At 44.3% G+C, this 25,590-nt stretch overlaps 1 protein-coding gene and 1 long non-coding RNA gene across 16 annotated transcripts in view; one reads left to right on the top strand and one right to left on the bottom strand.

The window, feature by feature from the left end:
- Window positions 1–25,590, top strand: part of BAIAP2 (BAR/IMD domain containing adaptor protein 2) — a 223,173-nt gene that overhangs the window by 173,375 nt on the left and 24,208 nt on the right. For 14 of the 15 annotated variants that reach the window (XR_008316360.1, XR_008316361.1, XM_053297059.1 and 11 more), the window contains 5 exons: window positions 13,159–13,311; window positions 19,201–19,428; window positions 20,918–21,116; window positions 22,777–22,978; window positions 25,440–25,508. Coding sequence is in view for 13 of the 15 variants with exons in the window: in XM_053297059.1 (XP_053153034.1) it covers window positions 13,159–13,311; window positions 19,201–19,428; window positions 20,918–21,116; window positions 22,777–22,978; window positions 25,440–25,508 (851 nt within the window). In the remaining 2 variants the exon portion in view is untranslated. The remainder of the gene's footprint in view (window positions 1–13,158; window positions 13,312–19,200; window positions 19,429–20,917; window positions 21,117–22,776; window positions 22,979–25,439; window positions 25,509–25,590) is intronic. The other variant, XM_053297055.1, reaches the window with a different exon arrangement.
- LOC128345287 (uncharacterized) lies at window positions 15,352–16,329 on the bottom strand. Its single transcript, XR_008316363.1, has 2 exons — window positions 16,163–16,329; window positions 15,352–15,541 (listed from the first exon to the last, which is right to left on the bottom strand). It is a non-coding gene; the product is annotated as an uncharacterized LOC128345287 (long non-coding RNA).

Raw genomic sequence — 25,590 nt, forward strand, 5'->3', positions numbered from 1 at the left:
TGTTGAGCTGCATAGAAAGAAGCAAGGGGGAAAGTACTACTGGCCGGCTCTCCTAGGGCCTTTTCTGATTGACAGTTGTTGGTGGTTATAATGTGGGTTTCAAAATGAAACGGCAAAAAGGCATGTCTAAACAACAAAGTTTGAAGTGTGGAAAACAAGTAAATCTGTTGTTCCATAAATGGCTGCCGACATGTTTCTGGGCAAAGGACAAAGTGCTGGTTATTACCTTTAAAGCCCTGAATGGCTTAGGTCCGGATTACCTGAAAGAGTGCCTTTCTCTACAAGATTCCCACCGCTCATTAAAATCATCAGGAGGGATCCATCTTCATCTGGTGGTGACCTGGGATCAGGCCTTCTCAGTTGTCATCCCTGGGTTGTGGAACACACTCCCCGTGGATATGAGAGGATTATCTTCCTTGGAGGCCTTCAGGAGAGCCTTAAAGACCCATCTTTTTAGCCTTGCTTTTAATGATAAAGGTAAAGTGTGCCATCGAGTCGGTGTCGACTCCTGGTGCCCACAGAGACCTGTGGTTGTCTTTGGTAGAATACAGGAGGGGTTTACCATTACCTCCTCCCACGCAGTATGAGATGAGGTCTTTCAGCATCTTCCTATATCACTGCTGCCCAGTATAGGTGTTTTCCATAGTCTGGGAAACATACCAGTGGGGATTGAAACCGGCAACCTCTGTCTTGCTAGTCAAGTCATTTCCCTGCTGCGCCATTCGGTGGTTGGCTTTTAATGTTATCTAGTTTTAATTTTAATCTGGTTTGAATGGTTTTTTAAAATTTTGATTGTTTTATTATATGTGTTTGATTTGAATGTAAACTGCCCTGAGCCACTTAGGAAGGGTGGTATTTAAATTGAATGAATGAATGAATGAATGAATGAATGAATGAATGAATGAATGAAATAGAAGGATGCCAATTCTTAATTCCCACCCCTGGCCTGTACACCTTCCATCTATTACAATTTCACTTAGTTTGGATCATTGTGATGTAGATCGTCTGTTTTTAGAAATGTGCAGTTGATACCCATTACTACAGAGCAGGCTACTTTTGGAGGTATATCCTCCCCCCGCCCAGTACCGGGGTGGTGGTGGTGGTGGATAGGAACCTGATCTTTCTTTTAGTTCAGTATTGTCAATAGTGAAGCCACTCCAAGGTTTTGGAAATAGGATGATGGAAACATCTTTTGTTAGTCGGCCCATCACGCACTGTTTTCTGGGGTGCTCATTATAGAATAGAGACCCTGGAGACTGAAGCTGGGATCTTCTGCAGGCCGGGCTTGTGCTCTAGTACTGAACTATGGCTGCTTTCTCTGCTGCATCTCTTCCCCTACATCCCTTTGGAGGAGAAGTAGAGATTTATGTTTGCTTGGTAATTTTGTGGTAGGCCTTTGGGCTGGTTGGTTCTGCATTATGTTACAATAATGCATTGCTTAATTAAATGGCTGCATGGTTTAGTGTGTGTGTGTGTGTGTGTGTGTGTGTGTGTGTGTGTGTGTGTGTTGTAACACAAAATAATCAGTTGTATTGGTGTTATAAATCTCAATTGAAACAGAACCAATTCATTGCATGGTTCTGCCTTTTAAAAATCCTTTGGGTACTTGACTCTTCTGACAATACTGGAATGTTCAAGGCTCTAATAACAATCTTCCCATAAGGCTTGTCTACATTCTCTGCTGGAGACTTTCCTTAGAACTGGGGGACTAATTTTTTAAATGTCCTCTGTTGGAAAACTCCTTTGCGATGCTAGCTTTATAGGAAGATGGATCCCAGATGTGTTCTTTGTGGAGGGGATTGTGCTTGGTGGCATCAAATGAAACACCCACATTGTCAACAAGTGAAATACATTTGAGCGTTTGTATCTTTATAATGCCACATATGCATGGCACTTTGCACTCAATAGAGATGGCTTCCCTCCTGCCTGTGAGATGGGAAGCTATACAGAGAGAGAGGACAGTGGATCATAGAAAACTTGATTTGTCTTTCACTTTGGGTATAAGCCTTAGATTGCAAATTAACAATTGTTTAAAACAACCTGAACAAAAAGAGAAAACAAGAGGGGGGGGTTAGGAGGAGACCGCAGGGTGGGGATGGAGATAATTTGTTACTAAACTGAACAAAACAAGGAGAAAGGCAGGCCTCCTCATTGCTGTTGTGATAATGTGTTGGGAAGAACTATGAAACAGAAAGGGCGGTGAGGGAAGTGGAGTTGGAGTGGGGCGATCAGACTGCTTTGCTCACTCTTCTAGATATACTCTCAGTGGGCAGGGTTTCTTAAAACTGAGAGTTTGTGCACACCGTTCTGCCTTGCCCTTCCTGTTTTGGCACCTGTGATTAAGATGACTTTCAGAAGCTGGAGATGTTGGGAGAGGTTTTGTATGTGCAAAAGACTTGGCAGCACAGTGCATCTGAAATGGGATGTTTTGTAAATACAAAAGTATACATATAGAGCCTGGCTGTATATAAAAACAGCATATGTCTGCCTTTCTGAAGACTGTATACCTGTTCTGAGGCTAAATGGCTACTCTGTTGGTTGGTTTGTTCATTTTCTCAGCCATGCGGTGCAATACTAGGTAGGAGGATGTCGGCCATAGATACTTATTCCAGCTGTAAGCCTACAAACATTCACTTGAAATTCTTGGATGTGGTGCTTGAGGCACATGGTACCTCAAATGAGTTGTATCATGGGGGTGTCGTGAGGCATTTGATAAGGTCTTGGAAGTTGTTGGCTCGAAGACCTGGAAAAATCCCACATAATCTCATTCAGGTGAGAGCTAGATTTCTTGGCTTATAATGATATAAGAACTGTCCATGGTAATTCATTTTTGTTCATGCTTTTGGAGTTTTCATGGAAGCCTGCTATTTTCCGATCTCAGTCTTAGAAAAGCTTCCTCCCCGCCCCCCTCCTGGCTGGAAAGAATCTAATTCAGATGCAGCCATTTGTAATCCATCTTCCCTTTACACTCAGATGCATTATACATGAAGACAGAAGGCAAAAGGTTGGCCTTGCCATACTTGTTCAAACCAAGCACTCACCGTTAGCTTAGTAGCTCATCTAGCCTTTTTGCCTGTGTTGGCTGTGTCAAGCAAAGTGTGCTTTCATCAGGGAAGCTATGATTGATTTTTTTAAAATGGTTAACTTCTCTTCCACCTGTTCATGTTTCTGAGGCCCTGAGCATGGTCACTGTTATCTGATATCCATGTACTTGTTCCAAAATTTTCTCTATGTCTGTGTTGTGAAATAAGTTTCGTTGCATACCTGTTTCGCATACACCTCTGTGAAAGTCTTCTGTCCATTATTATTATTGTTATTGTTGTGTTATTTACATACACAGTCTACCAGATGTTTTGACTGGATTGGTGTTGTTGTTGTTGTCATCATTATGTTTTGCTACTAAGCTCTGGTCAATGCCCAAGGGGATGACAACTTCAAGTATACCTTGATAAGTTTACACACATTGAAGTTCCCATTTACCAAGAGCCACCATCCCTTGCAGCTGTTTTATCATATCCACAAGCTTGTCTTTAATGACTGAACTAGTGTGTGTGCAGGCACTCAAACAGAATGGGTAGGAAGAACATGGGCTCGGAAATTCTCCTGGCACTGGCCCGAGACTCTAGCTTCCCATTCCTATGGCAGTTCCTTGGCCTACCGACTTCCTGCCCTCGTTCTCTGGACACCTGTTGGTTACCAGTAGCTCAATCATATTCTCTCTTTTCTGCCTTGCCTCTTCCCTTCTTTTTCCTGGAGCAGTCTCTAGGTGTGCATTGCTGTGCTCCAGGGATTCAGGCAGTTATTGTTTTGCTGCCTGTGTACATCCTTCTCTCCTCTCCCTGCTGCCATCCTCAATTCCTTTCTAGCTTTGTTGCCAGCGTCTAGCTGGGAATAATTGTTAGTAGCGGTAACAGACAAGGCGCATAGTAGTCTTTGCTGTCATTCACAAACTGTTTGGTGCTCTGAGTAGCAAGGCTGTTTTAAGTAATGATAGTGAAAGACACACATCTGTCACCCTGCCAAGCATTTGAATCAGCTATGCTTTATTTTAATAGTGGCATATCATGTTTGCCTTTCAGTCTCTGCCTTCACCCATTGTAGTGCAGAGCATAAATCTGACTACACAACTGGCATTGTTGTATCGTCCTATTGATGGTAGTGTTGTGTCTATGTAGAGGAACACTCTCTGCTTTAACTTAACTGGTTTTTTTAGCAACTCGCTACATGTTGGGTTGTTTCTTCCCCACTTCCTAAATTCGAGGTGCGCATTCCATGCATTTTATTATTTTAAGAGCCAGTTGTTATTAAGGAGTTGTGTGATTGATAGTGTTTGATATTCCCAGAGATATCCCCAGAGTTTCTGGCTTTGCACGATCATTCTGTGGTAGCACACACGTTCTATGGTAGCACACACATTCCTCTCTTGCCAGAGAGGAAAAGGCTTTCATTAGATTTTCTCACCAGGAATCAACACACTGCACTGATTGCCAGGTCACTTTCTTGGGTTCTGGCCATTCTGTGAAATGGCTAAGTGATACAGTTAGCCAGAGACTCCCTGGAGAGGCTATTCTACCATGTACCTTGCTGGCAGGGAAGAGTTATTGCTTAGTCGCTGAGCATTCCACCCTTCACCCTCCCACTGCCTTTCTTAGATTATCCTATCATTTTTTATTATATACAGCCCTGGGCATCATCTCCATTTAAATGAAATAAATCAAAATTCCATGCCAAGAGGATCTACATTTTGTGATCTCTACAGATGATGCGAATTGAGCAATTTGCATCTGTTTCCTTCCTTTGCATTATTCTGCTTCTGCGGAAAGAGCTGTGTAAGGCACTGGAAGCCTTGCCTCCCCCATCCACCTCCACCACACGCATCCCCAGTCTCTAGAAATTCTGCTCCCGCATCCACCCCCAGGCTCTGAAATTTTACTAAACATTGCCCACATGCTTTCAAAGTGTCTTCACAGTATTCAAGGCTAGAAATGTGCTTTCTCTTTTTTATAATAAAAACTGAGTTTCTCAGGATTCTGAATTCTGTACCTTATACTCATTTTTGCAGTCATGGCCCTAATGGTACCCATTTTCTCCTCTCAGATGTAATAGACACCCTTCCCTGTGCCCACCCCACCCCCCACCTCCATATGTAGTTTTAAATTATATGCATACTTAGATATTCCTTCCCCTCCATTTGCTTCCTACTTTTTAAATTTAGTTTTTCCTTTTGAATGCCTGGAAACTCTCTTTGGTTTCTGAGGTGAAATAAAATTTTGGTTTCTTATTTTTGCTCCCTGATATTTGCAATTCCTCGCTATGTAACATCTGCAACTTTCACAGACCAGAGGCCTGTGGCAGATGTGATCATCTTAATCCATTAACCATGTTTAAAGATTGGGATGAAGCCATAGAACTATGAATTGCCCCTCCCTTATCCCCTTGCACACCCACTGCCCTTGCTAGCCATAACCACAGTTAAGGGTTAGACTGACCTGTACCAGCCTATGGAATCCCAGCTAATTACAAGCAATTAGTTAAGAGCAAACATAACACAGTTAGTCATAGTTAAGGCCAGCAAGGAAAATTTACACATGAGCAGGGAGGAGCTGGGGGTGGGTGGGGAGAGTGCACAATTCCACAGCCCAGTCATGACCACCATGGTAATCATACAATGTGTCCATTTCCTTATCCCAATAGTTAGGTGCTTTCATACAGAGGCTTATCCATCTCTGAGCTAGAAGCCAAGCAGGCATTCAGAATTCTGTTTTTGCCTTGGTTTCTTTGGAGAGTTAATTTAGTTTCTCACCCTCTGAGAAATCTTTAGGTTTCCACAGCACTGCAGCACGTGGCATGCAGGCACCCAGTCACAAGTTAGTTATATAAACAAGTTACATCATGCTGCCAAACATGTGAGTAACAAATGGCAAACTCAGAATCCGCACAAGTGATAAAATATATTTCTCTGCATAATTAAACTGAGGGAGAAGGATTATGGGCTGAAGATAACTAAGTTGTATATGGACCTTGTGAGTGTCTTTCACTTAATTTAGATGCCTGGATAATACTTTCAAATGCAATTCCGATTGAAGAATTCCTATGCTTGGATGGCACTGCCCTTCTGGGAACATTGTGTAAATGATTGGAGTATTTATGCAATGGGTGACCTTTGGGCTGCTCTTCTGATCCCAGTTCATGGAAGGGAAACTCGGTGGCTCTGAGCTACCCCTCCATGATGCAATGGCATTGTGAAAATAATGTTAAATCCTGGACTGTATGTGTGTGCCTTTGCTCTTGGACTGCTATCCCACACTACAGTATTTCAAGGAAGGCAGTCTGAGGAGAGCTGGTCTTGTGGTAGTATGACTTGTCCCCTTAACTAAGCAGGGTCCACCCTGGTTGCATATGAATGGGAGACTAGAAGTGTGAGCACTGTAAGATATTCCCCTCAGGGGATCTAGCCACTCTGGGAAGAGCAGAAGGTTCCACATTCCCTCCCTGGCATCATCTCCAAGATAGGGCTGAGAGAGATTCCTGCCTGCAACCTTGGAGAAGCTGCTGCCAGTCTGTGAAGACAATACGGAGCTAGATAGACCAATGGTCTGACTCAGTATATGGCAGCTTCCTATGTTCCCATGTTCCTAATTATGCCCATTTCCATGCAGTCATAACGGCAACAAGCTCTCTATAATGAGCAAATAGTTAAAGCAGTACATTAATGAACAGTGCATGTGAGCAGAGCCTCCAGGCCGTTGCTGCAGTAAAGATGAGAGCTATGTGAACAGCACCATTCCATTTCTCCTTCTCACACTCCCCCCCCCAGCCACCCCACACCTTTCTACACCCACACACATACTGAACAATGGAGACTGCTTACAATGCAATCCAAGCCCTCAGGATAAGCAGCAGCAGCTTCTCATGAGTGATTAGTCACCAGCTTCAGGAGATAACATACCTCCCCCCTCCTTAGATTCTGATTTTTTCCCCCTTTCAGGTCTCTTAATTACTTCCCAATTCCACCTCCCCCCCACCTTTTTTTTTTACTGTCTCCAAAGCCTTTCTTTTCTACAGGACAAATTTTGATTAGCATTAACTCAGAGGGACTATATTCAGCTTGCATATCCAAATAAAGGAATAAATGCAATTAGAAACATAACTTTTTAAAAATTTGTTAAATCATCAATTCTACTTCAACATGATTCAATTAAACAAATCTGTGCAATAGAAGCCAAATGTTCAATGACTCCTTTGCATCATGATGCTACCAGGCATGTCTGCTTGAAAGCTTGTCCCATTGATCTTAGTGGAACTTGCTTCCAGTGCATTTAGTATTGCAGCCTTCGTGTGAAGAGACAGCCCTGACATTGTTAACTGGAGCAGGTCTTTGTTCAGGGTGAATTTTTAAGCAGGTGCCTTTCCCTGAGGAACATGAATTTATCTAAAGGCTCTCCAACCTAGAAACCCAAAATACTGAGTTCTTAGGTGTGTGCTGGACTGAGTCTCTAGAAGCTGTGTTTCATTGGTTTTTGAAAGACCCAGTGTTGGACTGGCCAAGTGGAGTAGTGAAGGTAGTTAAAAACGAGGTGGATTTGCAAGTGAGGAGAGAGGGGAAGTTCGATTCAGCTTTTAAATAAAACTGTTAGAGAAAAAAGTGTTCTCAGGCAACCTGTAAGAATAACTACAGTACCCCAGTCTGAACCCTTCTGATCTCATTTGTCATTGAAAGCTATGGGTTGTGTGGTTTATTTGGCTCTCCTCCAAGCATTTCCATTCACACATCTTGCAGCAGCAACCACCTAATGAAATGGTGCACTCAAGAAGAGTGTGGTCTTGCCAGTCAGGTCATTCAGTGCTTTCTGACATCTCTCATGGCTTTGCGCAGCATGTGCACTGTGCGAACGGATGGCTACTCATGCCCTAGGCTTACTCCAGGTTTTGGGGGCCCACCATGGTTGATACTATCAGTGGGGTCCCCAAACCTGCCCTCCAAATCCCATACCCATGCTCTACAATAGTACCGTTGCTTAGCAACAGGGTTTATGAGCAGAATTTTCTATGCCTAGTACTGGGCCTTCCCACTGAAGTGGGAGGTAGAAGGTCGGGAACAGTCTTTCACTCCACTTGGAGCCAAATCAGAGATAACATGCTGCTTTTGACCCGGCTGATGCTTTGGCTGAATGGACAACACAGACTGCTTTCTTTTAACTCTGTCTAACCAGACCAGAAGTGGTGTGTATTGCCTCTTGCCTGGCTGCACCCTGAATGAAATGAAAGCATGCCCTGTTCTACCTTGTGCCAGTACCAGGTCCTTAAATGAGCTTGGTCTTTTAGTAAGTGTGTGACCTTCCTAATGGCTAGGGCTGGCCTGCTCTTGCCCATGATGTTATGTCTGATTCCCTGGCTTCATGCTACCACTAGAATAACAACCCACCAGCAGGACTCTATTGCATCTCATTGGGGGATCTTGATAATCCATTTGGGAGTCCTTTCCCAAATATGTTGAAAAATATAACCTCTTCAACATAATGGTGCTTTTAAGGATCATTTTAAATGGAAACACACAGACGGTTGAATATTGAGGGTATTTTTCCTCATGCAAGGAAAAACATCTTCTTCATTCCTCTCATGCCGTCAACATGCCCATGGGAAATCTAGAAGAGGCTTTGTCCCTGTGGAAATTTTTTATTATTTTTATTTTTTAGTATTCCATGAAATGAAATAGCACACCTGATTTACCTGACTTAGTTTGTCAACAGCTATATATCATCTTTGTGCAATTTACCAAGGAAAACTGCTTTTCTTGTGGTTTGTCACAGTGAAAAAATGGTGCACGGGTTTAAATGGCTTCCCACAAGTCTCTTTGGAATTGCAGTTTGGCATGGCTGAGGTGACTGTTGAAGACAATGCAGCTGGAAACAATCTCTGTTCCCATTAGGCACTGCTTATTAGTGCAGAACTCCTGGCTAAAACTCTTTTCTTTTTAAGGTTCTTGTACCGGGGGGTGGGGAAATATATATAGTATATTGTACTTCAGAATGCTAGAATGTGTGTCTTCCTGCCTCGTCCTGACTGTAATGATTTTTTAAGAAGGTATATCCCGCTCTTCCTTACACAAGCCCACATTTTACTTTGTTCTAATAAAATGCAGCATTTGTTTCAAAATGCATTCTGCCCAAAGAAGTACCCTGGCTGTTTGGTTAGCATGTCTCCTGCATAACAATATAATTTTTATCCTTCTTTTCCATTTAGAGCATAAGGTGGCTTATGTAAATCTGAAAACAACAAAACTGATCACAATACAACATTAAATAAAATTTATCAATACATTACATTTACCAGGACAGACAGGAAAATCTTCAAAAGTGAATACCCTAGTAGCAGACATTATTTTGCATATACTATGGCTTCTATGCAGTGGTTGCAGATGTAGCAGGTAATAACTGAGGACTGACTTTGACCATACGTGATTCCTTGCATGCTCTGTTCAACATCTGGGTAAGGTTGAATTGGTCACTAGCAGCAGGGCTTTCTCTGTGGTGGCTCCAGCATTGTGGAACTCCCTCCCATTGGAAGCCAAATGGACTCATTTGGTCCATGCTTGGCTCTCCTTCGACATTTAATAAAGACCTGGCTCTTGCAAGGTGTTCTGTTAGGACTGAGGGTGGCTTCTGTATATATTTTTGTTTGCTCTGTGCTCAGGGAATTTAACTTGCTGCAATGCTATTTCATTGGTGGTTCATGCTAGTAATATTTATTTTAGGGATTTATGTTCTGCTTTTTCACTTAGTATCAATGAGGCTAACACAATAGTAATAATGAAACACAAAAGTCAACAGTAAGGATGCAGCAGTTGAAAACACACAGGAAAGCACTAAATGTCACAGCTGATTTAAACTATTCAACAGAGGGAATAGAACGAAGCAACAAAGTGAACTGCTATTAAACTGTTTCAATATTTTGAAGACTGTAAATCACTTTGGACTGCAATGCACAGGAATAATGGGATAAATCTTTTAAAATAAAGATTCCACACAAAATCTGTGCCAGTGGACACATGCACAGAAAATTGCTGTAGAAATGAAGACTTGAGAGACCCATGGCAGGCTGAGGTGCCTGCTTCTGAGAAGAAAATGGCAGGCTGAGGTGCCTGCTTCTCCTAGGCAGGGGCACTGGCTTGTCATCAGGCGCTCACAGGGTAGGTTGTCACTTAACCTTGGCCGTGACAGAGCCAAAGCCAAGGGTTTTGGAATCACACTTATTTTGCCGGGAGATGGCTAAGCACCATTGCTTAGCACTCTTCCACTGAAATAAATGGAATTTCAAGCTGCTTAGGTCCGACTACCTGAGACGTTCTGGTAAATAGCAGAGACGTTCACTGCAAGGCTTGGTTTGGACATTTACAGCTGGGCCTTGGTGACTGTTCTGTTCGGATACGTGTGTGTGTCCATCTTAACAAAGGTATCCATAAATGAAGGAAATGAGGGTGAAATCTGGTAATATGCAGGGGACTGTAATGGATCTATTACTTAACGCTTCCCCCTGCTACTAGTTACTGAGACAGTGAGTGAAAAGAGAGCTTCCAGAGACTTTGAACATATACAGTACATGTCTCTGTGCCCATAATGCAACAAGCGCTGCAACACTGGCTGTTGCAACTGATTGAACTCTGTGTAAACATTCCTTCACTGACTTGTCCAAGGACATGTGTGGAAACTGTAGCAATGGGGGACACACACCAAATTTGGGATTATATAAACGCAAATGTTGCTGCAACGAATAAGCATTAATTAAGCATTTCACCCTAAAATGACTGTGTTCTGGAAAGCAAGCTTGAGTTAGTATGATGGGGAGCAAGTAAAAACTAAACCCATTTAGTGCCAGTTTTCCCTTTGATATGGAGCAATAGAGGTCGCTAGGGGTATAGCAAGATTTGAAGTGGGCCCTGGGACAGAAAGTGAAGATGAGGGCCCTGCCCCTCCCCCATCTTTTTTAGAGAAATGTGAGAGGGAGCGAAGAGCAAGCTGCACGTAGCTGGCAGACCCCAGCACTCAGAAGTGCTGGGGAATTTGTCTGCTTGGCCTCGTTCAATTGTAGCTATGCCCTTCAAGGTCACAGTTCCGAGTGTTCCAAAGAGACAAGTCTGGGACTGATTTTCTTTTAAGGTCCGTGCTTGGTTGCTTGCATCTTTGTGTGAACAGTAGGGTTGTTGCCCAATTTAAACATGTCTTAGGCTGCATTCTCACAATCACAGCGATCCTGGTTAAAGGGTTAACCAGGATTCAAGAGTGGAGCCAGTCCAGCGGCGGCCTGCATCCAGCCCCGCTCAGCGGCCCCAATTGAATATGCCCGTGCACGTTACGTCATGCGCATGGGACGTGGCTCAGGCTCTGTAGGAACCCAGAGAGCCAACTCCCCCTCCCATTCCCCCCTCCCATGCCTGGGCCGCCGAGAGCCCGGGCGAACTCTTTGCAGGTTATTTCAGGCAGCCCTACTGCCCAATAGAACGTATTTCCCTTCCTCTCCCTCTCTAGAGGGAGAGAAAGGGGAAGACATCCTGTTAGGCAGCTGACCCTGCCTGAAATGAAGAGCTGAGAGCCTGTTCAGGCTCTCGGCAGCCCAAGCTACGCCCCCTCAAACATGTCAAGGCACATAACAAGGGGGCGTGGCCTGGGCTGCCGAGAGCTGGAACGGGCTCTCAGCTCTTCATTTCAGGCAGGGTTGGCTGCCTAACAAGACGTCTTTCCTTTTCTTTCCCTCCAGAGAGGGAGAGGAAGGGAAATACATTCTATTGGGCAGTCAGAGCTGCCTGAAATAACCAGCAAAGGGTTCGCCCGGGCTCTCGGCGGCCTGGCTATGGGAGGGGGCTCCTATGGAGCCTGAGCCACGGCCTTTCCCCATTGGCAGCCTGGGTTCTTTGAACCCTTTCGCCCAATGGTGGCTCCTCCCCTGCCAGGATTGCTGAGCACTGCAGAGTTGGTTATGAGAATGAAGATTTTCTGGGCAATCCTGGTTAAACCAGATCTTACCAGGATCTTACTCCTAATATTTCCAGCTGTTCAGAGCAAACATGGGGTGCTCAGAGTAAACATCGGGTGCACTTCCTGTCAGAAGTGGGAAAGTAAGCCTGGATGCAATAGAGATTTGAATGTCCATGTCCACAAGTTGAAGGCTTGAGGTTGGGTGATTGAGTGGATGATGATGATAATTTTAATGTGGGCATATCAAGACCTAATGTGAGTGTTGTTTAACACAATTAGTAAAATGTTTGTAAAAAGGAACAGTAGGCTCTGTGGGAGTTTGTTAGGGAATTGTGTTCTATGTTCCCAGGGGTGGGGGTGGGGGATGGATTTGAAGGTTGTTCAGTGCTAGATAAGGTACACATGAATCACCCACAGTATGGTAGTGGTGGTGGTGTGGGGGGGAGGGAGGCGGGGGGAGTGAGACACCCCCCTTCCCCCATCATTCAGACTGGGGGGTGGGTGTTCATCCTCAGCATCCAGAGGACATCAGGCTAGAGGAGCAACTGGTTCCCTTTCTCATCTGTGTGAAAGTCTTTTAAAACACTTTAATCTGGTGCAAGGAGCAGAGCCAGCCTGGAACAATTGGCACTAGAAAATGAGCACTACCCAGGTGCAGGCTAAGTAGGAGGGAGGCTGAGAGAATCTCTCTGCTCTTCTGCCACCCACACAACATCTGAAGCCCACGTTCTGAGTCAGGAGCTTTTGTGTGGGGGAGGTCAGATGACTAAGGATGGTTGGTGAGGGGGAGCAATATATATATATATATATATATATATATATATATATATATATATATACACACACACACACACACACACACACACACACACACACAAAATTGTGTGTGTGCATGAAGTCTCCATATGCTCTGTTGCCTGGTGCCCCCTGCTGTCCACTCTTAAACTGATCTCTGTAAGAAACTGGCATCTTGGACATTTTATAATGGCAAAGGAAGACAGGCTGCTCTGCTCTGCTTCTCTTCCTTTTGATAATTGGCAAAGATACCAGCAGTGTGAGGGATCCTGCTGTGTACAGATCGCCAAGTGTTGCTGTGACCTAAAATGAAAGGCCTTGTTTATATGCTGTGGTTCAGACTGTACACTCTGATAACGGGTGCTGCCTTGTGGGGTTCTTTTCCTCCCAGTTCATCGAAGCGATCACCAACAAGCAAGGCGAGCTGGAGAACTACGTGTCTGATGGCTACAAAACAGCACTCACTGAAGAGAGGCGGCGGTTCTGTTTCCTGGTGGAAAAGCAATGTGCTGTGGCCAAAAATGCCCTCACATATCATTCAAAGGTGAGTAAGCAGCTGTGTTGGTGAGCCAGACAATTGGAAACCATATCTGTGGAAAGCCATTGGAAAGACACCTCTCTCCGTGTGTGTGCAGTTCTATGGGGCCTCATCTGATTTTCAAAAACCTTTTACATCCCTTTCGAGATCACCTATAAATCAGCATCAGTACGAAGTGACTTCATTTAATGCAGGTTTGTAGGATCAGTAACTAAGGCCCATAATTCTGCCTTAAAACCCAGATAGTTGCTGCCTTGCAGGAGCTTCCAGGCAAAAAGTGTTCCCTCCTGCTATAGGGAATGTAATACATCTGGGAGGATATATCCCTTGGTTTGTTCCATGTTTTATTTTCTTGAGCCCTTATTTCCTCTGTTCATGCACTTAATGTACCTCAGTACAGGCCCTGGTTTCCTGTGCTGTCATATATCCCTTCTGTCTTGCAGTCATGAATTTTGCTGCATTTGGGGTATGACAAGTATTGTATATCTGTAGGGTCCTGTGATCGTTGCCAGTGTAATTAATTAAATCAAAAAGTTTCCATTCAATAGCTGCTCCAGTTTGTCTATAAACAAAGAAAGCTACTAAATTATGATAAAAGTATGGTGGTTAGCTGCTGCTGCTTGTAACATAAGCTGCCAGTTGTAATTGTAGGAAAGCCCAGAGGCAGATCCTTGCGGGGAAGATGTGTTTAGCTGAACCTGGAGGCAGAGTGTCAACCCATCCAGATACCTTCCAGTCAGTAGCAGACAGGAGGATTGTGTTTATCCTCACTTACTGCAGTACTAGTAGCATAATCAACTCTTTCCCCGCTTCATAACATTATTTGATCCTCAGAGGAGATTTGCTTGGATGAGATCTGAGGATCCCCTCACTACAGTCTTTTAACAAAGAATTTATGGCTAGGTGAGAATTGCTACAGAAATCTCATTTTATTAGTGTACCGCTCACTACGTCACGATGCCAAAATGGTCTAGGCATTCTGTTGCAGAAGAACTATTTGGAATAATTCTATCCCATAACCACAGATGTGTCTCGTGCCCTGTGCTTTATATATTTAGTGGATAGTGCAGGGAATGAGACACATCTGTGGCTATGGGATAGTCACCAATTTATTCAATAAACAATAAGAAAGCAGTTTGATGGAAAGCACTTGTGGGTTATGGCTGAAGAAGTTAGCAAGACCTCCTATTTATCAGCAAAATCAGCTCTTTTGTGCACCAGTCTTGGGCAGTTCTTCATACAGGGTGGGGGAGGGGAGCCACCATTGGGTGAACCAGGTTCAAAGAACCTGGGCCTCCACCAATCAGTGGCCGCAAGTTTGGCCCCAGACATGCCCCCCGCATTTGACATCAGATGCAGGGGCATTATTTTGGTCCCAAACAGGGCTGCGCAGCCCCGTTTGGTGCCAAAATCGGCCCGCGCTGCATTGACAGTGTGGCTGGAACCGCTCTTTGTCTTGCTGCCAATGCCGTGGGGCCAATCGATCTTTCAAACAGGGCCGTGCAGCCCCATTTAGGAGAGCGATCGGACTGCGCTGCATTGACAGCGTGGCCGGAATGGCTCTCCCTGCCTATAAGGCAGGGAGAGTCGCTCTGGCCCATGCTGCCCAATGCAGTGCGGGCTGATCTCTTTTCCAAATGGGGTCGCACAGCCCCGTTTGGAAGGGAGACCACGCCTCTGCATCTGACATCAGATGCGGGGGTGTGGCTGGCTGGGCCCTGCCTCTGACATCAGATGTGGGGGCCCGGCCAAGGGCCCGTGGCAGCGGCTGCACACAGACCGCCACCAGCCTCGCTCCGCTCCTGTCTTCATACTGTGAAAGTGTAACTGCCCACTCTCCTGAGCCCTCCCTGAAGAAATAACTTGTTGCTTTCTTGTCAGCTAACTCCTGCTGGCATTGTTATGAGCAAACATACTCTAAGCTTAATTGCGTTTGTGTATGCATGAGTGACTGTAGCTGCATCCCCCGCCCCCCGCAATATATCACTCATCTCATCTATTATATCCATCTGGAACACTGGGAAAAAAATTAGATGATAAAAGGGATTAACTGAAAAGTTCCTTTTAGTTGTAAACATCTTCAGGCATAATGTATGCCAAGTCAATTACCAACATATGTTAAGGCCCTTCATATGTTAGAGATGTCACTGAAACACAAGAACAAAATCCTTTTCTCTCACGAATGGGCCAGTAGAGTTTCTTCTTTTCCTTCTTCTTTTGTGGCTTATGACAGTCTCTAATGAAGATTTTAAAAATGGAGGGTGGGATTAAAACCCTTTCTCCCCTTCTATTTCGATTTTTTTCCTTCCTTTAATTCCGCCCCACCCCTCTTTGCTTTGAACTGGGGAGTTATGCAGGTGGCTGATCCATACTGTGAGTGGGTGTAAGTGTAATGTGTATTCCAAGTCTGCAGAGGGAATAGCATGTGAACTTCTAGTAAAATATGTAGCTTATACTTAGCGGTATGTATGCATTCTTACCAGTCTTTGTAGCTGGACATTGTGGGGTCTGTTGGCTGTAATAAATGTGGCCTAGTGATTCATGTATTAACTCTGTGCAGAAAAAGCTGGCACATTCCCTTTGCACTTTGAAGTGCAGTTGGATTTCTTGCCGTGCAGTTGACATGCCTGTGTTGTAAAGTGATTGAAGTGGGTGTGTCGTTAGGAGCTGACATCTCATAATGTCATAATGGAAAGAGTGTCAGGTTCAAGTCTCATCTCAGGCATGAGCTTGCTAGATGGCTTTGACAAATTATTATCCTTCCCCCTATATGGGGACAAAATGTGCATCTTACTCCATCACTTGAGACCCAGGAGCAGGGGGAGAACCAGAAGCACAAATCATTGGCATTACTCACTCTGTGATGAATATTTGGTGTATCATAGGGCCGCTTCACACAAGATTATTTTCTGAACAGAAGTGATGTCAGTGTAGGAAATTCATCTTGTTTGCTGCACAGAAGAGGAACAAAAGCAAACAAAAGGTAGTGCTCCAGCCTTTTTCAGTCCCTCCTCCAGCACAATGGGCTGCTCTAAACTAGCCCCAAGAGGGAGAAGTGCTTCATGCTCTCCTTGCTAACAATTTGCACGGTACCTGGAACATTAGAAGTGTGTTGGCCATTTGTCATTTTCATATTCCCATTGCTGAGCCATTGCATTTTTTATTTGTGACATTTCTGACTTGTGCCTGGAATCCCAGGGACATTTGCTGTTCTCTTGGAATAGGAGGCAGGGCTTAAAACCTGGCAATATCAAGCAGTAGGAGGTCTCCGTTCTTAATTAGCTGGTGCCCCAGAGAGCTGCTACTTGCTTGCCCCCCTCTGCAGCATCGCCGTTTCCAGTTCATGGGGAAGGGAAGACTGACTGGTACAAGCAGTGCCCCCAGTCCCCTCCTTCATATTAGCCAACCACTGGGACAAGCAGACGATGAGCTACAAAAAATGGCAGAATGCTCCCCGACACACACCGCCATTTAATGGAACATCAGCATTTTCTACAGGAACCCAGTCTTCTGGCATCCCAGAGTTTCCAGCTCTAGAAAAGGCCATATCTTTTAAAACTCAAAGTAGTTCAGCTGCACTTGGAGATCAGCTGTTGTGCTGTAAACCACCCCCCCACACACACCCTCAGCCAACTTGCCTGAAGTCTGCCGAAGGCTATTCTAGGGCTTCATTGCACAGAATGCTGTTGCTATGGAGCCATTTGGTCTCTGCAGCCTAGTAACCAGCATTGTGTGTTGACAGCACCCTGCTGCTGCATGGCAATGCATTGTGAACAAGTTGGGTGCTTTTCCTGAGGAAGTGTCCCATGTGTGGTAGTATTCCACTACGTTTTCCCCATACCCATCATGCAAGTCTTGACCCACTGGGAGAGCTGAAAGGAGGAGATGGGTCCCGATGTTTTGACAATCGTGTGAAGAGTTGACTATCAAAGAGGGGGATGAGAGTACTGTTGGATCACATGGAAAGTTAACTGTTCCTGACTTGCTTGGAATAAACAATTGGATGCGTAATGTTTGAAGCAAACTGAAATACAAAATCGCACACTCTTCTTTTCCCTCCACTTCCTTCCATTTCTTCAGCCATGGGAAATTAAAGGAGCTGAAATACAAGAAATTAAAGGAGCTGGTGGAAGGAAATCCTGGCTTGGGCTTTTTCAGATGATAGGTCCCAGCCCAGAGGGGCTTGCCAAATGCACACCCATTGTGATGCCTCCCACAGATACCCCAATGCCCTCCTGGCATGTCCCTTTATTGTAGGAAGTGTGTGTGGGGTGTGTGTGTGTGTGCGTGTGTGTGTGCACAGAACTAGTTCTTAAGAAATGAACATAGAGTGGGTATTGGTAGAGGTGGTAACTCTACCACTTAACTTTAACTCCTCTTATCAAAATATGAAACATTCATTTTAATCTTTGGGTTATGGCTGCCAGGATTATTTTTTTAAGAGAATGGAGTGGCCCTTGTGCTTTGACTTTATATATCTATATCTGTATCTATCTACCCCCTCCCACCCACCCCAGGAAGCTCTTGCATTCAGAATCTGAATTTTATTTCTCCAGTCAAGTTTAATACTATATTTAGAGGGATAGTACATAGCAATGTATCAGTCTGTGGATACATCCAGATGCATCCACAAGCACACATCCACACCCTTTTGAAAGAGGCCAGAACTGCATCAGGCGAGCTTCTGACTCCAGCACTACAGAAGCACTGAGGTTGCTGATACTACATTGGTCCCAGCTGATTTTCCCATCACCAATAGTTCAAAGAAGATGAGCGAGTTGTCCAGCTGTGTCCAAGCTATGCCTTTTGCTCAACTGGCTTTGCTTTGCTGATATGAGGACCACTAGATGGGAAAGGTACCTGCTCACCAAGGAGTGTTTCTCATTTAAAGCTAAGGTGCTGTGAATGGAGACTGAGAGAAGTTACTCTGTGTGTGTATACTTGAACCTGAAGGAGGAGAGTTGCGTCATGTTTTTCTCTTTTTTCAAAAAGCACCCATGTCATGGGTGCTAGTCAGTTTCTCCTGCTTTGCTGGTGCCTATTGAGAGTCTCTCAGTGCACAGAATAAACATTTGGTTTGGGCAGGTTCCTTATCCAATTAGCTGCTCTAGCTCCAAATAGCATGTATGAGCTGCTCTGCTTGCTTGCTTACTCGCTCTCTTTCCTACCCTTTTGAAGTGCCCATGAGATGAGAGAGAGTCCTTCCCCCTCCTCCCTGCTTCTGAACCCTGGCGGTGGCTGCTGCTGCTGCCGCCACCCTCAGTCCCATTCCTCTAGTTCCATTGAGGTGGTGACGGCGGTGGTGGCAGCAGTGGCCACCCCAGACTTGGTCAGTGGGAGCAGACTAGTGATGCAGCAGGGGGCAAGATTCATCCCTTTAGGAGAAAACCCTGGGTTGAGATCTCTTTCAGATTACACTCGAGCTTTATTTCCGAGCTGTGCTTTTTCTGAGCAGCTCCCTCCCCAGCAGAATGTTTCAGGATGCCCTAGGGAAAATTAATTGTTCTCTTTCATCCTTCTCTTCCTTTACAAATGTTTCATACACCTTTAACTGGCCCATCAGCTATCATAACCTACATATTGATTGTCTTTTATCAGGTTTTATCTTGTTTATAGCTCACATGGGACCAGATGAATCTCATTGACTGTACTAACTGGATAAATGATGAATAAATCTAAGTGTATGTCAAACAAGCTACACATTCATGATTGCCTCATTTCTTCCGCAAGCCCATAACCATTGTCCTGTGTGCTGTGGATAGTTCACTGATGGGGGTGGTATGCTCTGGGGTTTGCTGGCTTTCTCATTTCTCTCACACACACTTTGGCTGAAATACTCTCTGTGGGTCTCCACGTGTTCTCATTCTCAGCTATTTTTTTAATATATATCTTCAGGGGAAAGATATTTTGACACAGAAGCTCCCCGTATGGCAGCAGTCTTGTGCTGATCCCAACAAGATTCCAGACCGTACTATCCAGCTTATGCAGCAGATGGCCGTCAGCAGCAATGGTACTATCATGCCTAGCCCTCTCTCGACATCCAAGTCAAACCTCATCATCTCGGACCCTATTCCTGGTGCCAAACCACTCCCAGTCCCACCAGAGCTGGCACCTTTTGTAGGCGTAAGTATTGTGTGCCTCTAAAATATATTTGGGATTGCATACTTCCCTTTTCAGTAAGGTACCAAGCAGCAGGGGCTGTCTCTTGCTCAGTTACAGGATGCAGAGTGTTTCCAATGAGGATTTCTCCTAGAAGGGCCTATGCTATTAGATGGCGCTGTCCTCGTGCTTGCAAATATGATATTTTCACAATGTAAGGCAGGCAAAGCCTTTTAAAAGCTAGACATTTTTGAAGCATTTGGTGTAGTGGTCTCTTGAAAAACAAGGCAACAAGAGAGCAAAACTACCTACTCTGTTGGTGATATTCTCCTGCTTTCTTCCTGCTAACTGAGCAAAGAGGCACCTTGTTAAAGTGGTGATTCTCTTTATTTATCGGGGGAGAGCAACTGGCCCTATCCATCCACAGCACAGCATCCCTCCAGTGGCTATTGCTGGTGTCTATCTTGTTTGGTGTTTTTTAATGTAAACCACTTTGGGAACTTTTGTTGAAAAGCGGTATATAAATATTTGCCATATTATTAATTACATGCCAGACCAAAACCAATCCTGCTTTCCCTTGAAAACTGATGAAATTGTGAAAGTAAGACAGGTATGCCTGAGGGAATATGTGCTCCTTATTCTGAAATATTTGAATCTGCACCTGAATAATAATGGGCTATTTAGTGTTTTCCAGGGTCTGCAGTATAGCTGCAATCCAAAATGCATTAGCTCAGGGTAGTCAAATGTGAAGCTTAATGTGAATGCTCTGAGGCAGGCAGGTTTGGATTGTGGCACAAAGGCATTCTGAGTAATATAGGTCTGTGTATGTGCTAACTTCAGCACAAAGAGGCTGAGCTGAACAGATCTGTGGCTGCAACTCTGAATATAGTATTCCGCAGTGGGAAATGACTTGATTAGCAAGCCAGAGGTTGCCAGTTTGAATCCCCACTGGTACTATATCGGGCAGCAGCAATATAGGAAGATGCTGAAAGGCATCATCTTATATTGTGTGGGAGATGGCAATGGTAAACCCCTCCTGTATTCTACCAAAGACAACCATACAGCTCTGTGGTCGCCCGGAGTCGACACCAACTCAATGGCACACTTTACCTTTAATATGCAAAAACTGTATTTTGAGTGCCCTCTAATAGAAATAGTTGCAAATATAAAATGTACTAGTTTTTTTTAAAAGGTGTTATGCTTTACACAAAAGATTTAATGGATGTGATCGCTTACTTTCTACCACTACTACAAATATTTATATACTGCTTTTCAAAGTTCTCAAAACAGCTTACATCTGGGGAAAAAACAAGATAGTTCCCCAAAAGGGCTCGCAATCTAAAAGGAAACTTAAGGTAGAGTGATATATGGGGTTGTATAGGGATAGTTGCTCCTCCCCTGCTAAATATAAGAGCATTGCCACTTTAAAAGCTGCCCTTTTGCTCAGCAGAGATCTGTATGTCACCTCCATGCTAAAATCTAACTGTACCCTTCTCCCACCTCTCCCCTTCAGCGAATGTCTGCACAAGAGACTATTCCAGTGATGAACGGTGTCTCGGGCTCAGAAAGTGAAGATTACAACCACTGGGCGGACAGGAAGCCTGCTCAGCCCAAGTCTTTATCCCCACCCCAGCCTCAGAAGCAACTGAGTGACTCTTACTCCAACACTCTCCCTGTGCGCAAGAACATGCCTAAAAACAGCTACGCAGCCAGTAAGTCTGTCTTGTGTGAGAGGTGGCTGGGCACAAGGGCAAGCTTGCAGCAAGTCACCACCTTTTGGGGAGCGAGCCATCTTCCCCATATTGGCTACAGTGGCAGCATTGAGGGTGCCCAGAAACACGGCAGGGAGATCCAAAAGGTTTCTGGAGGATTGTTCACCTGGGTGCTATTTTTGCATCAGTAATTGCGGCCTTCTGGTGGTAGAATTGCCAGAAGTTAGAACCATGGTCAGGAAAGAATGTGAAATTCTTGGAAGGAAGATTTGTGGACAGTTCATCAGTAAAATCTGAAATTCTTGGGACTACAGTAGTGAAGAGGTTGCATTAGCACTGCTGGCTGACGCATGAACTGACTAGTCCTGAGCATTGCGTCCTCTTTGCAGCCTTTTGCACAGTATGGCGCATTTGAATGTCTACATGTATCTGAAGTAGGCTGTTCCCTATGAAAGCTTACATCACAACAAGTCTTGCAGGTGTTGCAACAGCCCCCTTTGTCTTTGCACATAGTATCAGAAGCCAGGCGGCTAGTATTGCTGGTGGACTCTGCAGTCCTATTTCTAGTGACTGATACAAGCTGGACCCAAATAGCTACTGCTCTTGCTTGGTTGGAGCGATAGGTGATTGAACTCACTCTGCATAAGGAGCAAAAGTTCATGGCATCAGACAAGAATGATGAAGGTCCTTCTTCTGTGTAATCACTGTTCTCTTCTATGCCATGCTGCACAGGCATATATCTCCAGCTGTATCCAATCCTCATTTTAAGAGGAGATGGCTCAATGCTCCACATTCACATGAGTATTCTGCCAGGAAACGTGCTCAGCCTTGTTATCTTGTTTTTACCCTTCACTGCCATTCACAACCAGGAGGGGAATGTTTAGGATGATTAATGAAATGTTGGACACACGTTGCAGACAATAGTGTGGGGAAATGCCGTCTCATACCCAGAGCCTGAGAAGTAAGGATTCTAAAGGGGCAGTAGTCATTCTGTTATGCAATAGTTATGAATTCTTTGTTCAAGACTGTATGGCAAGGTTATGGAAGATTCAAATTAAAACATCCAGTTTTTCTGGATACCTCAACTGATCGTTTGTGCAGCCTACAATTAATGAGACAGCAAGATACTTTGAATAAGTGTATGCATTATGATGTATATAATGATGCTATGCATTAAACTTGAAATGCACCCAGCTAAATGTTGCTCCTACTTGCTCCTTTCCATTTAATGGGGCTCGTTCATAAGACCTTTGTGGTAGGTAGGAAATTGTAAAGGGACCTGCATTCATTAGTTTTCTTAAAATTAGTCTTATCTTTACTTGTTTCAAGATGTGCTTTTGTCTGAAGCATTTTCTTCTGAAGTGAACTGGGTGAAAAATCACCCAGACAAGTACAAACAAACAAATCACCCAAACAAAGTTTGTGGCTCATTGCAAAAATGTCCATAAGCAGATGCACATCTAAGAATGGACAATGTATCTGCTTTAATTTCTGTAAACCTTCTGAATTTTCCTCCATGCAAAAGACTTTGACCAGCATACAAAAACCTTTCCAAGTCTTTAGTTCAGTCTTTAGTTCTTTAATGTTACAGCCACAAACCAAAACAAGTGAAAGCAGTTGACTTGATAGCTTTGATTTCTCTTTCTTTCCCCCCTCCCAGCAGAAAACAAGACGCTGCCCCGTTCCAGCTCCATGGCAGCGGGGCTGGAGAAGAATGGTAGGACAAGGGTACGAGCCATCTTCTCTCATGCCGCTGGGGATAACAGCACCCTTCTGAGCTTCAAGGAGGGAGACCTCATCACATTGCTAGTACCTGAGGCCAGAGATGGGTGGCACTACGGAGAGAGTGAGAAGACAAAATTGTGAGTGTGTGGTGTATGGGGAGACTCCCTCCTGCAGCCATGATTTAATGTGTCCATCTCGTAACTGGAGGTAGTAGAGCTGAGGTCTCCCTCTTCCCCCTCTAGTTACATATCTCAGGCTGGCACCCAGACTGACAAAGCTTAGGTGCTCAGGCAGAAGTGCCAGTGCTACAGATGAGTTCCAAAATAAAGCAGGCCTAGTGATTGCATGGGAGGGGCAGAAACCTACTCTCCCACCCCCCCACCCCCGGGAAGGGCTCTTTGTCACTTAGAAATCGGTGTAATAGGTCCAACAAGAAATAGGTCCAACAACATATTTCTAGGTTTGTCACCTAGAAATATGTCCCTGAGGAAACATAATGGAAGAAATTGCAGGCACTTAACTCCCCCAAGCATTTGTGACATAACATAGAACAAAAGCTGCCCCTGGGTTAAGACTGCTGCTGCAGGTTTGTTTTTGATTCCCTAAGGAATAGGGGCAAGCTTGTTGCTCGGCAACGGCTGTGTAGGTAAGCTCCTCCACAATCCTTGGGTATATTTGTGCTCTTGCTGATAACCAGAATCTTGATGCTTTAAATTCCTAAATCTGGAGCAATAGTCTTTTCCCATCTGCCGGAAAACCTCCTGGCATTTACTGCTCTCCCCATGGAGGCTGGAAAGAATTCAGTCTCTCTGAGGAGCGAGAAGCCTTCTGGCCAGCTTCACTGACCAATGGCCCTTGCCCAGAAAATTGCTGACCTGACTTACCCAAACCAGGCTTTGGTGTCCAGGAGCTGGAGGCCAGGGCAAGTGAGTTGCTCTTCTGCTGGCCTGCTCTTAATACTCATCAAGCCCAAACTGATATCCACATGGTGAGATGGGAAGCTGGGGTTTGGGGCAGCTTGACTGCATGTTGCTAGTGAGCCTCTACACCACCAAGCCTAGAGGACAGGAGTACCTCACAAGCGACTTCACAGAGCAAATGCTCCAGATGGCAGAACCATGGCATCTGACCCAGTTGGAACTGCTACAGAGACCAGCAGCTTGCTTTTAAAGACCCAGGGTGGAATTACTCCAGGTTTTGGTTTTTTTTTAAAACCAAAAACCGTGAAGTTTCTATTGTAAGAAGCTCGTTGTCCCAGTGTCAACCTTTATTTCCAGGTTGTGCGTGTATGTGCATGCATGTCTTCAGCAGAGCAAGGGCATTCTGTTACAAAAGGCCCTTTCCCTCTAGTGTAAAAACTGAAGTGGGCCTTAGCTTCAACTTGTATAAGCAACGAAGCAGGACAGGGAAGAGCCTGGGAGTAGATATTTATTTCTTTTAAAAAGGTGTGTCCATCACATGCAATGATGCTGATTGCTGTGAACACGTCATGAGGTGCATTTTTAGAACAATGAACTCCAATATCTGTTTTAATTTTATTATATTGGTTTTTTTAAAAAAAATTAAAAACCCATAATTGATATTACAGACCTTATTGCTGGAGGGTCAGATGAAGGCCAAATAGTTTTTGTTGTTTTAAATTAGGTGTTCTTGTGACAAACCAATGATCAAGGGATTAATGCTCTAATTTTTTGGTTCTATAAATCTTTGTGTCTGGGGCTGCAGTTGGTCTGGTTTTTCTCTCTTTCCTCTCTATGCGATGGTGCACACTTATTTATTTTCACCAAATACAAGTGGTGGTTGGGATAAGGAGTATGCCTGAAAACTGCAAAAGCCCTTCAAGCTGCACTGATTTTTCATTTTGTAAGATAATCTGCCAGCTAAAAGCTTTATGGTTTCAGTGGGTTGAGGTCTTCATAGGTGCGTGTTGGTCAAGCTTCCAAGTTTTCTCTTAGGACTCACCATTGGTGTACTTTCAGAAAAGCTGTTTTTTAAATTCCCTGAATGTATATATGCCCCAGTGCAATTTTTGATTGCCTGAAGATTTGGGGCATCCTATATCTCTCTGCTTCCAGAGTGGGGATAGGGAAAGGGAAGACTTTCCATTCTGTGTGGCTATGGAAAGGGTGCTCAAGATGTGTTGTGAAAGCTTAGGAACCAAGACTATTTTTATAGTCTTGTTTTTAATTTTTGTGTGAACCGCCTTGGGATTGTTTTAATGAAAGGTGGTATACAAATTTAACAATCAATCAATCAATAAAGATCAGTTAGTGGGGCTTTAGAACCCAAAATAGTACCTTGCCTTTCATATTCCTAGTACCTTCCTATGTCTGTCCTCTATGCTGCCAACTTTTTTCATGTCAGAAATTGCACATTAATGGACAGTGCAGCATTAAGTATACAAAATTGCTTCATTTTCATTACACGGTGTAGAATTTGAGGCATATGCAAAAAATCACACTAGCCTGGAGCTTGAGCAAAATGGAATGAGAGAGATAAGCTGCCCAGTGTAGTAACTGTAGCAGTTTTTAGAGCCGCCTTTAATGCCTGTTTCCAGTAAGAGAGCAACTTGCAAATTTCTTTTTCCTTTACTTATAGGAGAGGCTGGTTTCCTTTCTCTTACACACGTGTGTTGGACAGCGATGGAACTGACAGGTTACACATGAGGTAAGAAGGTTATATGGAGTGCTGTCTCCCACACAAACACGTGGGATTTTGAAATGACACTTGTATTTATAGAACCAAGCCC

Source organism: Hemicordylus capensis, chromosome 2, assembly GCF_027244095.1.
Source record: "Hemicordylus capensis ecotype Gifberg chromosome 2, rHemCap1.1.pri, whole genome shotgun sequence".
NCBI classification, from domain to species: Eukaryota; Metazoa; Chordata; class Lepidosauria; order Squamata; family Cordylidae; genus Hemicordylus; species Hemicordylus capensis.